Below are 16,625 nucleotides of genomic sequence, written 5' to 3'. Positions count from 1 at the left end.
TTCCAACTAAATTCCAAGATATCACTGTGTTCGCAGATCTCTCCTATCACACACTCCAGCAGAGGAAATTATACAGAGACTTTACTAAGTTCCTGAGGACTCATGATATCAAGTATCAATGGGGTCACCCCACCAGAATCATAGTTCACAAAGACAATCAACAGCATATTGTTACTACTCTAGACCAGAGCCAACGGCTTATGAAACTATGGGACGCTCCAATCTCAAATGACTGTCCTTTGAGAGATTCCTTGAATCCATCAGCTTTGCCTTGGGCCTCCTCTGCATTGGGGACTTCAGCTAACACAGACCCTTCTGGTTCTGTGCAGGATGCAGATGGAGACTGAATATGGACTGTCTGTAGGGTAATATGTGTACTAACCTTTCTTTGTTTCAGGCACCTCCGAGTAATTCCACATTGCAGCTAGGCTGTAATGTGTAATATGTGGTTTTGATTGATTTCCCCCCCTTTTTTTTTCTCTCCTCCCCCTCTCAGTATATAGATATGTTCTTCCACTTAGGAAGATGTAGAAGTTCTGTTTAATATGCCCTTGGGGTCCTTTTGATGCAACATGATTGTTACTGTCTCGTGCTCTACCCTACTATATTGTAGAAGAACACATGTAGGGGTTTATAAGGCTCCGTTATGGTCCAGCTATGTTCTGGATGAATGTGCCCTATATGTGTGTTCAACTATATATCACTAATTACTGTTTTGTTGTTGTTTGATAGTTTCTACCAACTGTTCAACTTAAAATATAGCAACACACGTTTGAGAGCCTGTGAAGTCCTGATATAGTTCAGCTATGTCTTAGACAAGTTCACCTTAAATGTGTCTAGTTACATGTTTTAATTCTCTCATTTTTTGCTCAGTTTACAAGCATTACACTTTTTCTCTCTATACCCCTAATGGGAGTGCTCAACGCTACATTATTTTCCATGCCCACTAGCTGATCGAATACATTGTTTTTCTCTCCCCTTTTTTTTTTTTTTCCTCACTTTCTCCCAGTACCTGGATATGTTTTTCTAGTTAAGAAGATGTAGAAGCTCTGTTTTATATGCGTTTGATGTCTCTATGATACTGTATGATTATAATTGTCCAATATTCTAGTTCCTGTGGGGGAGCACACCTAGGGGCCTCCAAGATCTTGCTTTGATCCAGCTGTGACCTAGACGAGCTTGCCCTATGGGTGTGTTCCACTATATCTCATCATTCTGCTAAATGCCAATTTAATCACCCCCTGATTGTTATTAACAATTGTTTTGCTTAGATATAGAGACACTCACTTAAAGTTATGTAAAGTTCGAATAAGGTCTCATTATGCTCTGGACGAGTTAACCCTAAATATGTCTGATTATATGTCATCATAGTCCTATTTGTGGTTATATTCATGAATATTATACTTGTCTTTTTATACCTTTCATTGAAGTGCTCTACACTACCTTCTTCTACATGCCTGCTAGTTACTTGGATGTCCTATCCTCTCCCCCCACCCTCCCCATTTCTCCTCCCCCCCTTTTTTTTTTTCTTTTTTTTTCTCCCCCTTCTTATAAATGCATACTCCAATGTGGTTCCCCCCCCTCCTCCTTCCCTTTTAGCATCTCCTGTATGGCACTCTATTTAGTCCACCTTTGATTGTCTACCAAGTCACGGTGGCATAAGATCCTCTCCCCCCCCCCCCCTTTTAAGGTACTCTGACTTTCATTTTCAGAAGCTATCAAGGCGGTTATCTATTTTATATACCGCACAACTTTGTTTTGTGACATTAGGTTATGACGCCCATATAAGGTCTCTATTGTGATATCTGTATTCTCTTTCCTCTTCTCCTACCTCTTGACTTCTTTTCATCTCTCTCTCTCTCTCTCTCTCTTCTTCCCCTTTTTCCCCCTTTTTTTTTTTCTTCTCTTTCTTCCCCCTTTTTCCCCCCCCCTTTTCTCATTTCCTTCATTCCCTCTCCCCATTCTTTTCCTCCCCCCTACCCTCCATTTCATCTACCAATAAAGTTACTCAACACTTGGCATCATGCCATACACTTGTGTCACCCAGAATGCTAGGGGGCTGAACTCCCCGACCAAAAGAAATATGTTGTTGCGATCTCTGTACAAGAGCAGAGCCCACTTGGTCTTTCTTCAAGAGACCCATTGGCTCAGAGATATGAAAGTTCCTTTACGATCTAAGTTGTTTCCCGTGGTGGAGACCTCTAGCTTCTCACAAAAATCGAGAGGGGTTGCTATCCTTATTCATAAGGATATAGCATATGAACCTATTCATCTAGAAATGGACCAGCAAGGCAGATATCTAATTCTCCTCTGTAAATTAGATGGAGTGATCTATACGCTAGCTTCTTACTATGGGCCTAATAAACAGCAAATTTCGACTTTACGTAAGTTTTTACATAAATTAGAAAGTTTACGACAAGGCTCCCTTCTTCTTGCAGGGGACTTCAATTCTGTTTGGGACCCCATTCTGGACAAAAAAATGGATAAAACCCGCAAGTGTGATAAGGCTGTGGTGGACTTATCATACAAATGTAAAAATCTCATGTGTCAATTCAATTTGTTTGATGTGTGGCGGGCTCTTAATTTGACTTCACCAGATTATACATATTTTTCGTCGGTCATTAACTCTTTTTCGCGGATAGATTTTTTCTTCAGTGAACCGGGTCTTTTGGATTGCATTTCTAGATTATGGATCTCTCAATGCCCCTGGTCTGATCATGACCCTGTACATATCATTCTTAAATCTCCTTTGGAATTACAACGTATACCAACATGGCGTCTTTCACCATCTGTTTTTTCGGACCCTAATTCAGTAGCTGATATATCTAAGGATATTACTGAGTTTCTCCAAATTAATGATAATAGAGAGGTAGACGATTTCACTTTATGGGCATCATTAAAGGCGTATGTGAGAGGGTCTTTTATAAAAATAGCAGCGGCACAAAAAAAAATAGAGGTAAATCCTTGGCTCAACTAACGTTATCTCTCCGTAACCTCACTATTGCACATAAAAATGATCCAACACCACGTTTGTATGAACAGCTAACAGCTGTTAGGGCGAAATTAGTCCAATTGGAAACGGAGAGGTCGGCGACTAGGCTTCTTAGACTTAAAGAGATTTTCTATTTTAAAGGCAACAAAGCGGATAGGCTCTTAGCCAATCGGTTACGTCAACGCACGGCGGCGACTCGTATACACTCTCTGAAAACGGGAGGCAAATATGTAACTCATCCGCGCAAGATAGGGACGGCTTTTGCGAATTACTATACGTCCCTTTATAATCTATCAAAAGATAAGGAGACCCCGCCTCCTACTCTAGACAGTATTAATAATTTTTTGTCCAAGTTAGACCTTCCGGTGATGAGTGATCCCCAAGCAGAGGCACTGCTGTCCCCCATTTCTGGTGCTGAGATTAAAACCGCCATACTCTCTCTTAAAGCCCTTAAATCACCAGGGCCGGACGGCTTCTCAGATCTCTTTTATAAGAAATACCAAGCGCAACTTGTCCCACCTTTGTTGCGGTTTTTCTCTAAGGCAAGTTCATGTGGTACATTCCCGGCCGAGTTTCTGCAGGCCACGATTATTACATTACCTAAACAAGGGAAGGACCCTACGGAATGTTCCAGCTATCGGCCAATCTCATTGTTGAACTTAGATATCAAGTTGTATGCAAAAATCTTAGCTACACGCCTCAACTCCTTGCTACCAGCTTTGATCCACTGTGATCAGGTGGGTTTGTCAAGGGTCGCGAAGGACCCGATAACACCAGGAGATTATTAAACGTATATTTTGCTGCTCATGAACTAAGCTTACCATGTGTCACCCTGTCGTTGGACGCAGAAAAGGCCTTCGACAGGGTGAACTGGGAATATATGTTTGCAGTCCTGAGGAGGTTTGGCTTGCCGACCTCTTTTATAACATCTATAGCGGCTCTATATTCCAGCCCTTCGGCCACAGTTCAAGGACTCGGGTTTTGTTCTGATCCCTTCGAGATCACGAATGGAACGAGACAAGGTTGTCCATTGTCACCGCTCATTTTCGCTCTCGTGATGGAACCGCTAGCTGCTGCCATTCGGCTGAACCCCCATATTAAGGGAGTGGACATATATCATACCACCCAAACTACAGCCTTATTCGCTGACGATCTGACAATTTTACTTTCAGATCCTATTGGCTCTCTACCGCACCTCTTTGCGCTATTGGAGAGGTTTGCTTCAATTAGCTATTATAAGCTTAATGTCTCCAAAACGGAGGCTTATGCTCTACATGTCCCGGAGGAAACATTGACTGAATTAAAGAGGAAATATAAATTTTGTTGGTCTACCACACATGTTAGACACTTAGGCGTTTTTCTGTCGCATAGTATCCCCACTATTCTTTCACTAAACTTCTCCCCTCTGCTGGCTGAAATAGCAAAAGCCACGGAAGCATGGAATGTTCCCTCCTTGTCATGGATGGGGCGCATAGCCGCATTTAAGATGAGCCTCTTGCCCAAGCTGACATACCTCTTTAGATCCCTGCCTATCCCGATATCTAAGTCCCTCATCCGAAAATTTCAACAACAATGTAATACATTTATTTGGCGACATAAAGTTCCCAGAATTGCCACTAGCACCTTACAACAACCTATACTTACAGGAGGGGCAGCTACTCCTAATATTCTCTATTATCACGAAGCTGCTCGTCTTTCACATGTAACACAGTGGGGCTCACCAGCTTGTAGCCGATGGGCAGAACTGGAGCAGGCTTCCCTCCCATTGGGGGTTTTCCTTGCAGACCTGATTTGGCTTCCTGCACATGCTAGGCCAAAAATGGCTTTAGGGGCCTCCTTCTTGCACTAACAGACACCCATCCACTCCTTTGGGAGGATCTGGGTATCACAAAAGTTTCAGACCTATATGAAGGGACCCAACTACTCTCCCACCAGGCCTTTCTCCGAAAATATAATCCACCGCTCCCCCTCCATTTTGAGTTTTGGAGACTACGAAGTTTCCTTAAATCTTGGGGCTTCGACAAAGACCCACTACATCCTAAAACTAAGTGGGAGACGAAATGGGACCTCAAACTATCGTTTAAGAAATTACTCTCGTCATCTTACCAGGACATACTGTGTCCTGCAATTTTTCTAAAATCCTCACCGATAAAGAGTTGGGAATCTTCCCTAAACATAACCCATGAACCACAGGTATGGCATATAGCGACTCAACTAACCAGAAAAACGGTGCACTGTGTCACTCTGTATGAATTGTTTCTCAAAGTACTCTTGCAATGGCATCTGACGCCGGTCCGCTTATTTAAGATCTCACACACAAATTCCCCAAAATGTTGGAGAGGCTGTGATGCCTTGGGCACCCCAGCTCACATCTGGTGGTCCTGCCCGGTTATTACACCATTATGGCAAAAGGCGATTCAATATTGCAATACGAAAGGTATTCTAATACCATCTACACCAAGTGTGGCTTTGTTTCACATCTTGCCTCCTAAACTGCCTGTCCCACAGAAAATGTTTTGTGTCTACTTATTCCTTGCACTCAAATTATCTATCGCTAGGATGTGGCTACAATTGGCCTCCCCAAGCTGGGACCAAATTGTAGAAACCTTGAAATATCTCAAATCAATGGAAGCCTATGTGTCTCATGTTCATAGTACTGAAGATCAACACACTCTGATTTGGGAGTACAGCCCTGATTAGCGCTTCTTAGGCTTAGTAGCCTTCGCAACCTCTGTCCAAGCCAATAAGCCTGGGGACTTTGTGTCCCTATGACTTGACCCTCCTGGTCCCTAGGATTATGATCCATTTCCCACCACTTATCTGCCCTTAAAACGATGACTTCCTATCCCTTTTTTCCCCTTCCCCCGCCCTCCACCCATTTCCCTCCCCCCCCCTTTTTTTTCTCTCTCTCTTCTTTCCCTCTCTCTTCTTCTCTTCTTCTAATATACTCTACCTCTTTCCCTCCTGTCCTCTTCTTATTTCCATCTGGAGATATTGTCTATTGCTGAGACCTAAATATAGACTAACTCACAGAGCGCTCCATTTTGTTGATATACATATACTACCTGTGAGTCAACTCTGAAATGTCTGTTAATTATTTGCTGTTCAACAATTATCACACTGTCATAATTACATGTCAATGTTGAATACAGATGCTATTTCCTTATTATGTTGAAGGACACTATACTCCGCTGAGAACTTTGAGAGCTCAGTTCTCTCATTATATATTGTGGACTACGCTTCGTGCATCTTACCATCATGCACAACTTGCTGGATATGACTACTGCTCCTGTAACCTTATTAACTGATGTTCTTAATTATGACTGTACTGTGAATGTTTCAATAAAGCATTTAAAATTAAAAAAAAAAAAAAAGTTGATTAATTGCATATTTCCCCATACATCTACTTAGAACAATAAAAAAGCTATTTTAAGTAGTCACACTCATCTATCTCGATTTATCTATGTATGTATAACAATTAAAAAATATATTGATAATTCATTCTAAGCAACCTATGAACCTTATATTACAAATCCATATCTAGGAAAAAAAAAAACTAATGTCATGAAAGTCTGTAGGTCCAACTAAATATTAAGCACCTTAGGTGTCATACAATCTAATAAATGGATCCATTTTGTTTCACATTGTCTTAATTTTATGAGTCTTTGTTGCTCATTACCTACAGAAACTGGTATGAGTTCTAAAATTCTAACTAAAAGATTTGGCCATGGACTGTTTTGAAACAGTCCATGGCCATGGACTGTTTTGAAATGCTCAGAGATGCTATGATTTTCATAGCCCCTTTTTATATTATCTATGTGTTCATATATGCGGCGCTTGACCTTTCGTTTTGTTCTGCCATGTAGATTTTCTCACATTCGCAGGTTATGCAATACACCGCATACATGAATACACAAGTAGCCTTGTCTTTGATTCTAAATTCTTTTGATTGATTCCAATTGCTTATCACATCTCCTTTTCTGATTAATCCACACATACAGCAGTTCAGTCTACCACATTTAAAAGTCCCCCCTCTGTTGGTACTCCAGGCTCAAAGATTCCCTGTATTGGATGATTTTTTAGACCTTAATTTTGAGGGGGCTATTATGTTTTTAATATTCCTATTCTTTTTAAAAATTGTAACTGGATTTTTATCCAAATGTGACCGTAAAATGGGGTCCATTTTTAAAATATTCCAATGTTTCTTCAAAGTTGATTTGATAAAACCTGCCCCAGAATTATAAGTGGTAATAAATTTTGCTCCTATCCTGTTTATGTTTGTATTAGATCTATTGTTGTTGATAAGAAGATCCTCCCTAGGCTTATCTCTACTGCTCCCTCTAGCTCTTTTTATCAGTTCTTTGTCATAGCCTTTCTGTAAGAATTTATGTTCAAGAACATCAGCCTCTTTTTCAAAGTCATCCATGGCCGTGCAATTTCTTCGGATTCTTAGAAATTGCCCTGATGGTATGTTGTTCTTCTATTGGGGCAAATGCCCACTCTTTGCATTCAGGAATCCATTACTATCCATAATTTTTCTGTAGTTTTTTACTGCTATTCTGTTGCTATTCTCATTTACATATAAAAGCAAATCTAAAAATTCTGTTTATTGTTAACCTTCCCAGTAAACTCAAGACTAAAACTATTATTATTCATATAATTAATAAATTTGGAAGCATACTTTTCATCTCCCTTCCACACCATGAGGATGTCGTTGATGTATCTACGATACAACACGACATTCTCCGCAAAGGGATTATTGTTCCATACATACCTCTCCTCGAAGGCTGCCATATAAATATTGGCATAGGATGGAGCCATGGATGTCCCCATGGCTGTTCCCCTTATCTGTTGGTAATACTTGCCCTCAAAAGAGAAGTAGTTATGGAACAATATAAATTCAATTCCTCTAGATATAAATTTTACTTGAGCATGGGGGAGATCACAATAAATACCAAAAAATTCTTTAATGGCCTCTACTCCCTGTATATGTGGGATATTTGTGTAAAGGGATGTGACAAATACCCTTCACCCCAATCTATTCCTTCAAAGGTCTTTATGGTTTCCGTCGTGTCCTTCAGATATGACTTCATATGTTTGACAGTTGGTTGTATATCAGAGGCTATACTCGTAAGAGTTGTGCGCTGTTCAGAGCCTGTGTATACCGAGTAGTGGAACTGCAAGTTCCTGGATCTTTGTAAGCGGAAAGGCTAAGACTTTATTTAGGGGTGTGGGTACCCAATGAGAGAGAGAGTAAACTACTGTAAATGTTTAGCTCCTGGACTGGACATTTACAATCCACCACTACCAGTAGGACTCATATTGTTAAGGACAATCTTCACTATTCTAGTGCCACCTCATTAACAAATTAGAGATATAAAATGCCCCCGCAATTAGAGAAGAAAAAAGGATACATCTAGTTGCCTCGGCCGCAGGCAACAGCAGATACATTTCTGGGCAAAACTGGGTTGAGTTGCATTGTGAGGTGAAGCACAAATGAGTAGGAGACCTCTATGTGCTACTACATAATCTGGCGTATGACATTCTCAAGTTAGATAGTCTCACAGGAACTCTGTGTAATTAATATAGCACTCTCATATATCACTAGGCAGCTTGATAAAAAGTTGCATAAAAGACTCCTCTATTGAGGGATTTTGCTTGTATTGTTCTCTAATGCAACCCATGTATGTAGTCCGATCTTTCCCAGATTCTTATATATCCTTGCTTTAAATCTTAATGAAAGTGGTCTAGAATATATTCAAGTAAAACTTAGGCATATACCTTAACAGCTGCAACATATATAATAGAACACATTAGGGAACTACATACAAATTAAAAACTTATACTAAAATATCCCCATCTTCCAAACACAGTTCCAAAGTCCACGTGGAGATAATATGGGCTTCAGTGCTATGAGCCTTAACAGCAAAAGAGTAAACAAAACATGAAAAAAGTTCCATATATCAACTTGGTAAAGCCCATTGAGAACAAAAGAATTACCGTCTCTGGCAAACAATGAGTTATGTTAGCTGTAAGCGTGGTTGTCTTCATGAGGACGATATTAATCTGGTAACAGTATTAGTCTGGAGAGCCACCCGGATCCAATGACATCCATGTCATCAGCTCTGAACAATATAAGCACAACCCATGAGTAGTAACACACAGTGCTGTTATACTGTAAAGACTATGGCCCCTATTTATCAACCCGTCAACTTACTTGCATTCGCCGGCAACAAAACGCTCGCCGAAGATCAGCTAACATCGCTGCCGCGGACCTGAATACGTTCTCCAAAGTTACCAAAAAAGCTGCCAAAAAGCCGTACACCAAGTACGGGGCGATGAGCAGCGGACTGTTGTTAACTAACAGTCATCGATCTCGCTACTCTTCGGCTTTTTCCCAGCTTTATTTGTATACTGTCACTAAACACCCACACTATACTAAACTGTTTTACCCCTATCCCGCCTCTCCCGGACCCCGCCGCAACTACATAAAGCTATTAACCCCTAAACTGCCGCTCCCGGAGCCCACCGCCACCTACATTATACTTATTAACCCCTAATACACCATCCTCTACACCTCCTCCACCTACATTATGTTATTAACCCCTAATCTGCCCCCCTACACTGCCACCACCTACATAATACTTATTAACCCCTAATCTGCCGTCCCCACTGTCGCTGCCACTATATTCAATTTATTAACCCCTAAACCTAAGTCTAACCCTAACACCCCCTAACTTAAATCTAATTTAAATAAATATAAATAAAATTACTATCATTAACTTCATTAGTCCTATTTAAAACTAAATACTTACCTATAAAATAAACCCTAAGCTATCTACAATATAACTAATAGTTACATTGTAGCCATTTTAGGGTTTATTTTTATTTTACAGGCAAGTTTGTATTTATTTTAACTAGGTAGAATAGTTACTAAATAGTTATTAACTATTTAATAACTACCTAGCTAAAATAAATACAAAAGTACCTGTAAAATAAAACCTAACCTAAGTTACAATAACACCTAACACTACACTACAATTAAATAAATTACATACAATTAACTAAATTATATACAATTATCTAAAGCCCAAAAAAACAAAACACTAAAATACAGAAAATAATAAACAAATTACAGAAATTTAAACTAATTACACCTAATCTAATAGCCCTATCAAAATAAAAAAGCCCCCCCAAAATAAAAAATCCCAAGCCTAAACTAAACTACCAATAGTCCTTAAAAGGGCCTTTTGCAGGGCATTGCCCCAAAGTAATCAGCTCTTTTACCTGTAAAAAAAAAATACAAACAACCCCCCCAACAGTAAAACCCACCACCCACATAACCAACCCCCCAAAAAAAAATCCTAACTAAAAAAACCTAAGCTCCCTATTGCCCTGAAAAGGGCATTTGGATGGGCATTGCCCTTAAAAGGGCAGTTAGCTCTTTTGTGGCCCAAAGCCCTAACCTAAAAATAAAACCCACCTAATACACCCTTAATAAAACCTAACACTAACCCCCTGAAGATCGACTTACTGGGAGACATCTTCATCCAAGCCGGGCAGAAGTGGTCCTCCAGACGGGCAGAAGTCTTCATCCAAGCCGGGCAGAAGTGGTCCTCCAGACGGCAGAAGTTTTCATCCAGACGGCATCTTCTATCTTCATCCTTCCGGCGAGGAGCGAGTCCATCTTCAAGACATATGACGCGGAGCATCCTCTTCGGCCGACGACTACCCGACGAATGAAGGTTCCTTTAACTGACGTCATCCAAGATGGCGTTCCTTAGATTCCGATTGGCTGATAGAATTCTATCAGCCAATCGGAATTAAGGTAGAAAAAAAATCCTATTGGCTGATGCAATCAGCCAATAGGATTGAACTTCAATCCTATTGGCTGATTGGAACAGCCAATAGAATGCGAGCTCAATCCTATTAACTTTTCCTACCTTTATGCCGATTGGCTGATAGAATTCTATCAGCCAATCGGAATCTAAGGGACACCATCTTGGATGATGTCACTTAAAGGAACCTTCATTCGTCGGTAGTCGTCGGCCGAAGAGGATGCTCCACGTCGGATGTCTTGAAGATAGACTCGCTCCTCGCCAGAAGGTTGAAGACTTCTGCCGTCTGGAGGACCACTTCTGCCCGCTTGGATGAAGACTTCTGCCAGTCTGGAGGACCACTTCTGCCCGGCTTGGATGAAGACGTCACCCGGTAAGTCGATCTTCAGGGGGTTAGTGTTAGGTTTTTTAAAGGGTGTATTAGGTGGGTTTTATTTTTAGGTTAGGGTTTTGGGCCACAAAAGAGCTAACTGCCCTTTTAAGGGCAATGCCCTTCCAAATGCCCTTTTCAGGGCAATGGGGAGCTTAGGTTTTTTTAGTTAGGATTTTTTGGGGGGGTTGGTTGTGTGGGTGGTGGGTTTTACTGTTGGGGGGGTTGTTTGTATTTTTTTTTACAGGTAAATTGCTGATTACTTTGGGGCAATGCCCTGCAAAAGGCCCTTTTATGGGCTATTGGTAGTTTAGGCTAGTTTAGAAAATTAGTTCAGCACCTGGGTAGCGCTTGCTGATTGGTGGCTAAATGTAGTCCACAAATGCATTCTAAGTTCTTAGAATTAGAATTTGCTTAATTTTCAGAGCTAAATGACATGAAAGTAGAGTAAATTAAATAATGAAAATATGTTGCAAAGTTGTTTCATTATGAATAACTAAAGAAATTACATAAAAATATAAAAGTCAACCAAATTTATTTAGATGTATTATGAGCGGATGGACACATTTAAAAGTACAGTAAAAATTAAAATTTCATTATTCAGATGTAGTATGCAATTTTAATAAAAGAACCAAAGGGAGTATAGTACAGGCTTCAATTTGCGTAGCAACACCTCAATGCGTTTCTCAGCTACTTAAGTTGGTTCTTCGCTTGAACAAACAGCTTGAGAAGCTGAGAAACACGTTGCAGTGTTGCTATTCAATGCATTCAATTCATGCTATTCAATTCATGCATAGCCATAGTGTAATCTAAATTGTATTTTTAGGAAAGAATATTATGATTAAGATAAGCCTAAGAAACAATCACCTAGATTACGAGTGTTGCGCTATACCAGGTGCGTAAGGAACGCAATCAAATGAGTGGTCCCACACTTTCCATAGCGCTGCCATTAAGAGTTACTGAAAAACTTCCTTGTTCTGTGTGTGCGTTATGGTGCAATAAGATCCATTCCGCACAAAAACCAAGGACTGAGATTACATGCTCGTGCACGCTTTCCCCTATAGACATCAATGGGGGAAAGAAAGTTACGTTTAAAACACACCATAACATAAACCCCTAGTCTAAACACCCTTAGTCTGCGGCTCCCCGACATAGTTGACACTAATAAAAGTTATTAACCCCTAATCCGCCACCCCCGACATCGCCAACACTAAATAAAATTATTAACCCCTAATCCGCCGCCCCAAACATCGCCGACACCTAAAGTAATTAACCCCCAATCCGCCACTCCCCGACACTAAATAAACCTATTAACAGTAAAAATTAAAATTTTTACTGTTGTGATGTGCTGGCCCCCCACATCACAACTAATAAACTAAAGCTATTAACCCCTAAACTGCCAGCCCCCCACATCACAACTAATAAACTAAACCTATTAACCCCTAAACTGCCGACCCCTCACATCGCACCTAATAAACTAACTATCTTTAAATACATAAAAACTTACCTGTGAAATAAAAAACTAACTAACATTAAACTATAAATTACCCTAACATAACTATTCTTATAATTGTTAATAGGTTTAATATAGTGTTTGTGATGCGGGAGGGTGGCGGTTTAGGGGTTAATAGGTAGTTTATGGATGTTAGTGTACTTTGTAACATTTTAGTTATGAGTTTTGTGAAACATTTTTGTTTCTTAACTACTGGTCTCAGATGGCAGAATGGCTTGTGTCGGTATAGGCTGTAACGCAAGCATTTTAGCTGGACCGCACAACATGTAACACAGCGCTTTGGAAAGTTCCACACTCAAACGTCATTGTTTTGAGTGTGGAATGGACGTTGCATTACAGTCTAAAATGCTTGCGGTATAGCTATACCACCGTGAGTCGTAATATGTGTTACCGGCAACTTCAGCGTAATGGCCAATTATTCAGCGGTAATAACCGTACCGCACCATAATGCAATACTCGTAATCTAGGCAAATATAAACTAAATATTTTTAGGATGCATTTACAATTTACAGACACTAATATAATAAACAAAGCTGTTATATACAAATATTCATAAATAAAATGTGCTTCCAAAATGATGTAAAAGTTGTCATGAAAGTAAAACTAGGAATATCCAGTAACTATTTATAGCTGACTGTGCATTTAGCACCCCCTATGCCTCTTTCTTCCTTCTTGTTTTCTGTCTACTGTAGGCTCGTGGGTGACATCACTTACTGACCTACGTTGGGAACTTCCACTTTCTTTTACTTAACTATTCCATTTCCTGAACCTGACAATAAATAGATGCTGGATGAGAGATGACCGATCAGTCTCTGAGAAGCTTTGAACGTTCATTGTCCTGTTCTGCTCCTAGAAAACTCTTCTCATTACTAAGATGCAGATCTCTCTGGCTGCTCTCTCTCTGCTGCTGTTCACTGTCTGCTGCTCACAGATCCATGGTGCACCAAGTAAGTTATGACTTGAATTTACTTTATGCTACTCTGCAGTGGTAAAAATTACTGGGGTCAAGATGTGTGTAAACTTTTTACTCTTTAATGATGTTGTGAATATATACAGTATATATACTTAAACACTCATACTATTGTACTATATGTCCCACTGCCTGCAAGTAACTAGTATTTATTGTGTGGTGCTGTGTATATATATATATATATATATATATATATGTATATATATATATATATATATATATATATACACACAACATATATCATATTCATATGAAGAGTTTGTGTCAGAAAATATAAAAATAATTTAAAGTCAGGGCAGGGTAATATTAACAGTAATATTTTTTATTAGTTCTTAAAGGGATAGTCAAGTCCAAAAAAACTTTCATGTTTCAAATAGGGCATGTCATTTTAAACAACTTTCCAATTTACTTTTATCACCAATTTTGCTTTGTTCTCTTGGTATTCTTAGTTAAAAGCTATAGGAAGGCTCATATGATAATTTCTAAGCCCTTGAAGGCCGCCTCTTATCACATGCTTTTTTATTTGCGTTTCACAACAGGGGAGAGCTAGTTCATGTGAGCCATATAGATAACATTGTGATCACACCCGTGGCTTGTGGCAGACACTGCACTAATTGGCTAAAATAAAAGTCAATAGATAATAAATAAAATGTCATGTGATCAGGGGGCTGTCAGAAGATGTTTAGATACAAGTTAATCACAGAGGTTAAACATATATTAATATAACTGTGTTGGTTATGCAAAACTGGGAAATGGGTAATAAAGGGATTATCTATCTTTTTAAACAACAAAAATTCTGGTGTTGACAGTCCCTTTAATGTCTTCTATTTTTCATCTTTTTTTTCAGTTGGAGCTGCTGCCCCAACCTCATGTTGCTTTACCTATAGAAGGAAGCCGATTCCAGCAGGAAATATCTCTGGCTATTTCATGACTAGCAGCCTGTGTGCCAATCCTGGTGTCATGTAAGTACTGCACAACTTCTATCTGAGTTAAACAATACCAGAGTTACAAATAATCATCTTAATAAGAGGAGTCACCGTTATTTACTGCTGTGCTCACTGACAGAGCAGATACAAAAATTTCATTCTCTTTTTATTTCTATAAATATTTTTTAAACATGAGTGAATGTCACAGTTGGTATAACACGATCAGTTAGTTGTTATTTATGTACCAGGCAAACAATAGATAAGATTTAGGGTGAATTGTACCCACAAAGAGCTCTAATTTAAATGATGTTTAACCACCAAATAAAGTAAAAATACAGTGTGTGCTAATCAGATTAAAACTATGCAGATCCAGTATTGGATATGTGGAAATGTTTAATATCATTCTCTTTTGCAATTTACAGATTTCAAACCATAAAAAACCATAACATTTGTGCTGATCCAAGTGACCAATGGGTTAAAACTTATTTGGAGAAGAATGCAAACGCCTTGTGATTGGTCAGCTTCCTGTGATGCTGCAACCACCAATAATCCTTTATTTGAATTTTAAATATACAAATGTCCACAGCACTTTAAAGCAGAATTTTGTCCTTTAATGAGTTACGGTAAAAACATTAGTGTCTAAATTGTAAGCTGCTGCAGTTTTCATTGTCTTTATTTGAATTTGAGATGGCTACACAGTGTCTAATATTCATTTAGTGTTATTTTATCTGCTATATACAAGAAGATGCACATTACATGCAAATTCTGTGCAGATTTAGCTTTTCCTTCACTTTACATTAGATGTAGCTGAAAACTGTTAAAATATATATATTAGCATCGCCTATATGAATCATTAAGTAAAAATGTGTCTTTTCATGTCCCTTAAACACTAATACTATTGTACTATGTGTCCCACTGATATATCCCATTCATTGCTACAGAATAAAGTGACACTTTAGTTAGCAATTCTAATTTTATTGAATTGACTCCTTAGCAAAATATAGGGAGTAAACATTTATAGTTCATCACTGCAGAGTTGAAATGGGTTTTAGCATTGGTTGAGGCATAATGAGTTTTATTACTTCCTTAAAAAAAAAAAAGGTGTTTATATTCTGTTTGCAGCATTATGCATATAATGTATTGTGGTTTCTATTTTTATTTTTGCCATTGCAAACACAGCTTTTGTAAAGATGAAATTATCAAAATTATTTTGTAAAATATCTGTGTTCACTGTTTAAGAATATTTATGTATATACACAATGATGCATTTGTCTAATTTATTTTTTAAATTTTGTCTTATGGAAAATAAATATTTTTTATATATCAGATTGTCTTTCTTTAATTATTCATTTATTTATTTTTGGTAACAAAAAAAAAGAAGATGTTTTTACCATGCACCACCAATGTGATTCAATTCAGCATTTACAAAATATCGGCTAAATTTAGAGTTTTGCGGCCAAATGGGTGTGTTAGCTATGCGTGTTTTTTTCCCCCCGCACCTTTTAAACAACGCTGGTATTTAGAGTTCTCTAAAGTGCTGCGTTAGGCTCCAAAAAGGGAGCGTAGAGCATAATTTACCGCCACTTCAACTCTAAATACCAGCGTTGCTTACGGACGCGGCCAGCTTAAAAAACGTGCTTGTGCACAATATCCCCATAGGAAACAATGGGGCAGTTTGAGCTGAAAAAAACCCTAACACCTGCAAAAAAGCAGCGTTCAGCTCCTAACGCAGCCCCATTGTTTCCTATGGGGAAACACTTCCTAAATCTGCACCTAACACCCTGACATGTACCCCAAGTCTAAACACCCCTAACCTTACACTTATTAACCCCTAATCTGCCGCCCCAGCTATCGCTGACCCCTGCATTTTATTATTAACCCCTAATCTGCTGCTCCGTACACCGCCGCAACCTACATTACCTATGTACCCCTAATCTGCTGCCCCTAACATCACCGACCCCCATATTATATTTATTAACCCCTAATCTGCCCCCCCAACGTCGCCGCTACCTTACC

The 16,625-nt window shown here is 39.1% G+C and overlaps 1 protein-coding gene across 1 annotated transcript; it reads left to right on the top strand.

The window, feature by feature from the left end:
- Positions 1-13,529: 13,529 nt before the first annotated feature.
- Positions 13,530-15,234, top strand: LOC128651874 (C-C motif chemokine 3-like 1). The gene is made up of 3 exons (XM_053704851.1): positions 13,530-13,660; positions 14,531-14,645; positions 15,032-15,234. The coding sequence occupies exons 1-3, from the start codon at positions 13,588-13,590 to the stop codon at positions 15,120-15,122; spliced, it is 279 nt and encodes a 92-aa protein (XP_053560826.1). The 5' UTR covers positions 13,530-13,587; the 3' UTR covers positions 15,123-15,234.
- Positions 15,235-16,625: the final 1,391 nt, after the last annotated feature.

This window comes from Bombina bombina, chromosome 3 (genome assembly GCF_027579735.1).
Source record: "Bombina bombina isolate aBomBom1 chromosome 3, aBomBom1.pri, whole genome shotgun sequence".
Taxonomy (NCBI): domain Eukaryota; kingdom Metazoa; phylum Chordata; class Amphibia; order Anura; family Bombinatoridae; genus Bombina; species Bombina bombina.
The sequence above is the reverse complement of the archived record's forward strand: the minus strand, read 5'-3'. Positions and strand labels throughout refer to the sequence as shown.

What these genes read in the sequence shown, in the direction of transcription:
- LOC128651874 (XM_053704851.1), top strand. Translation starts at nt 13,588, where the DNA reads ATGCAGATCTCTCTGGCTGCTCTCTCTCTGCTGCTGTTCACTGTCTGC. An exon ending in ACAGATCCATGGTGCACCAA is followed by an intron (nt 13,661 to 14,530) that starts GTAAGTTATGAC and finishes CTTTTTTTTCAG; the next exon opens with TTGGAGCTGCTGCCCCAACC. An exon ending in TGTGCCAATCCTGGTGTCAT is followed by an intron (nt 14,646 to 15,031) that starts GTAAGTACTGCA and finishes TGCAATTTACAG; the next exon opens with ATTTCAAACCATAAAAAACC.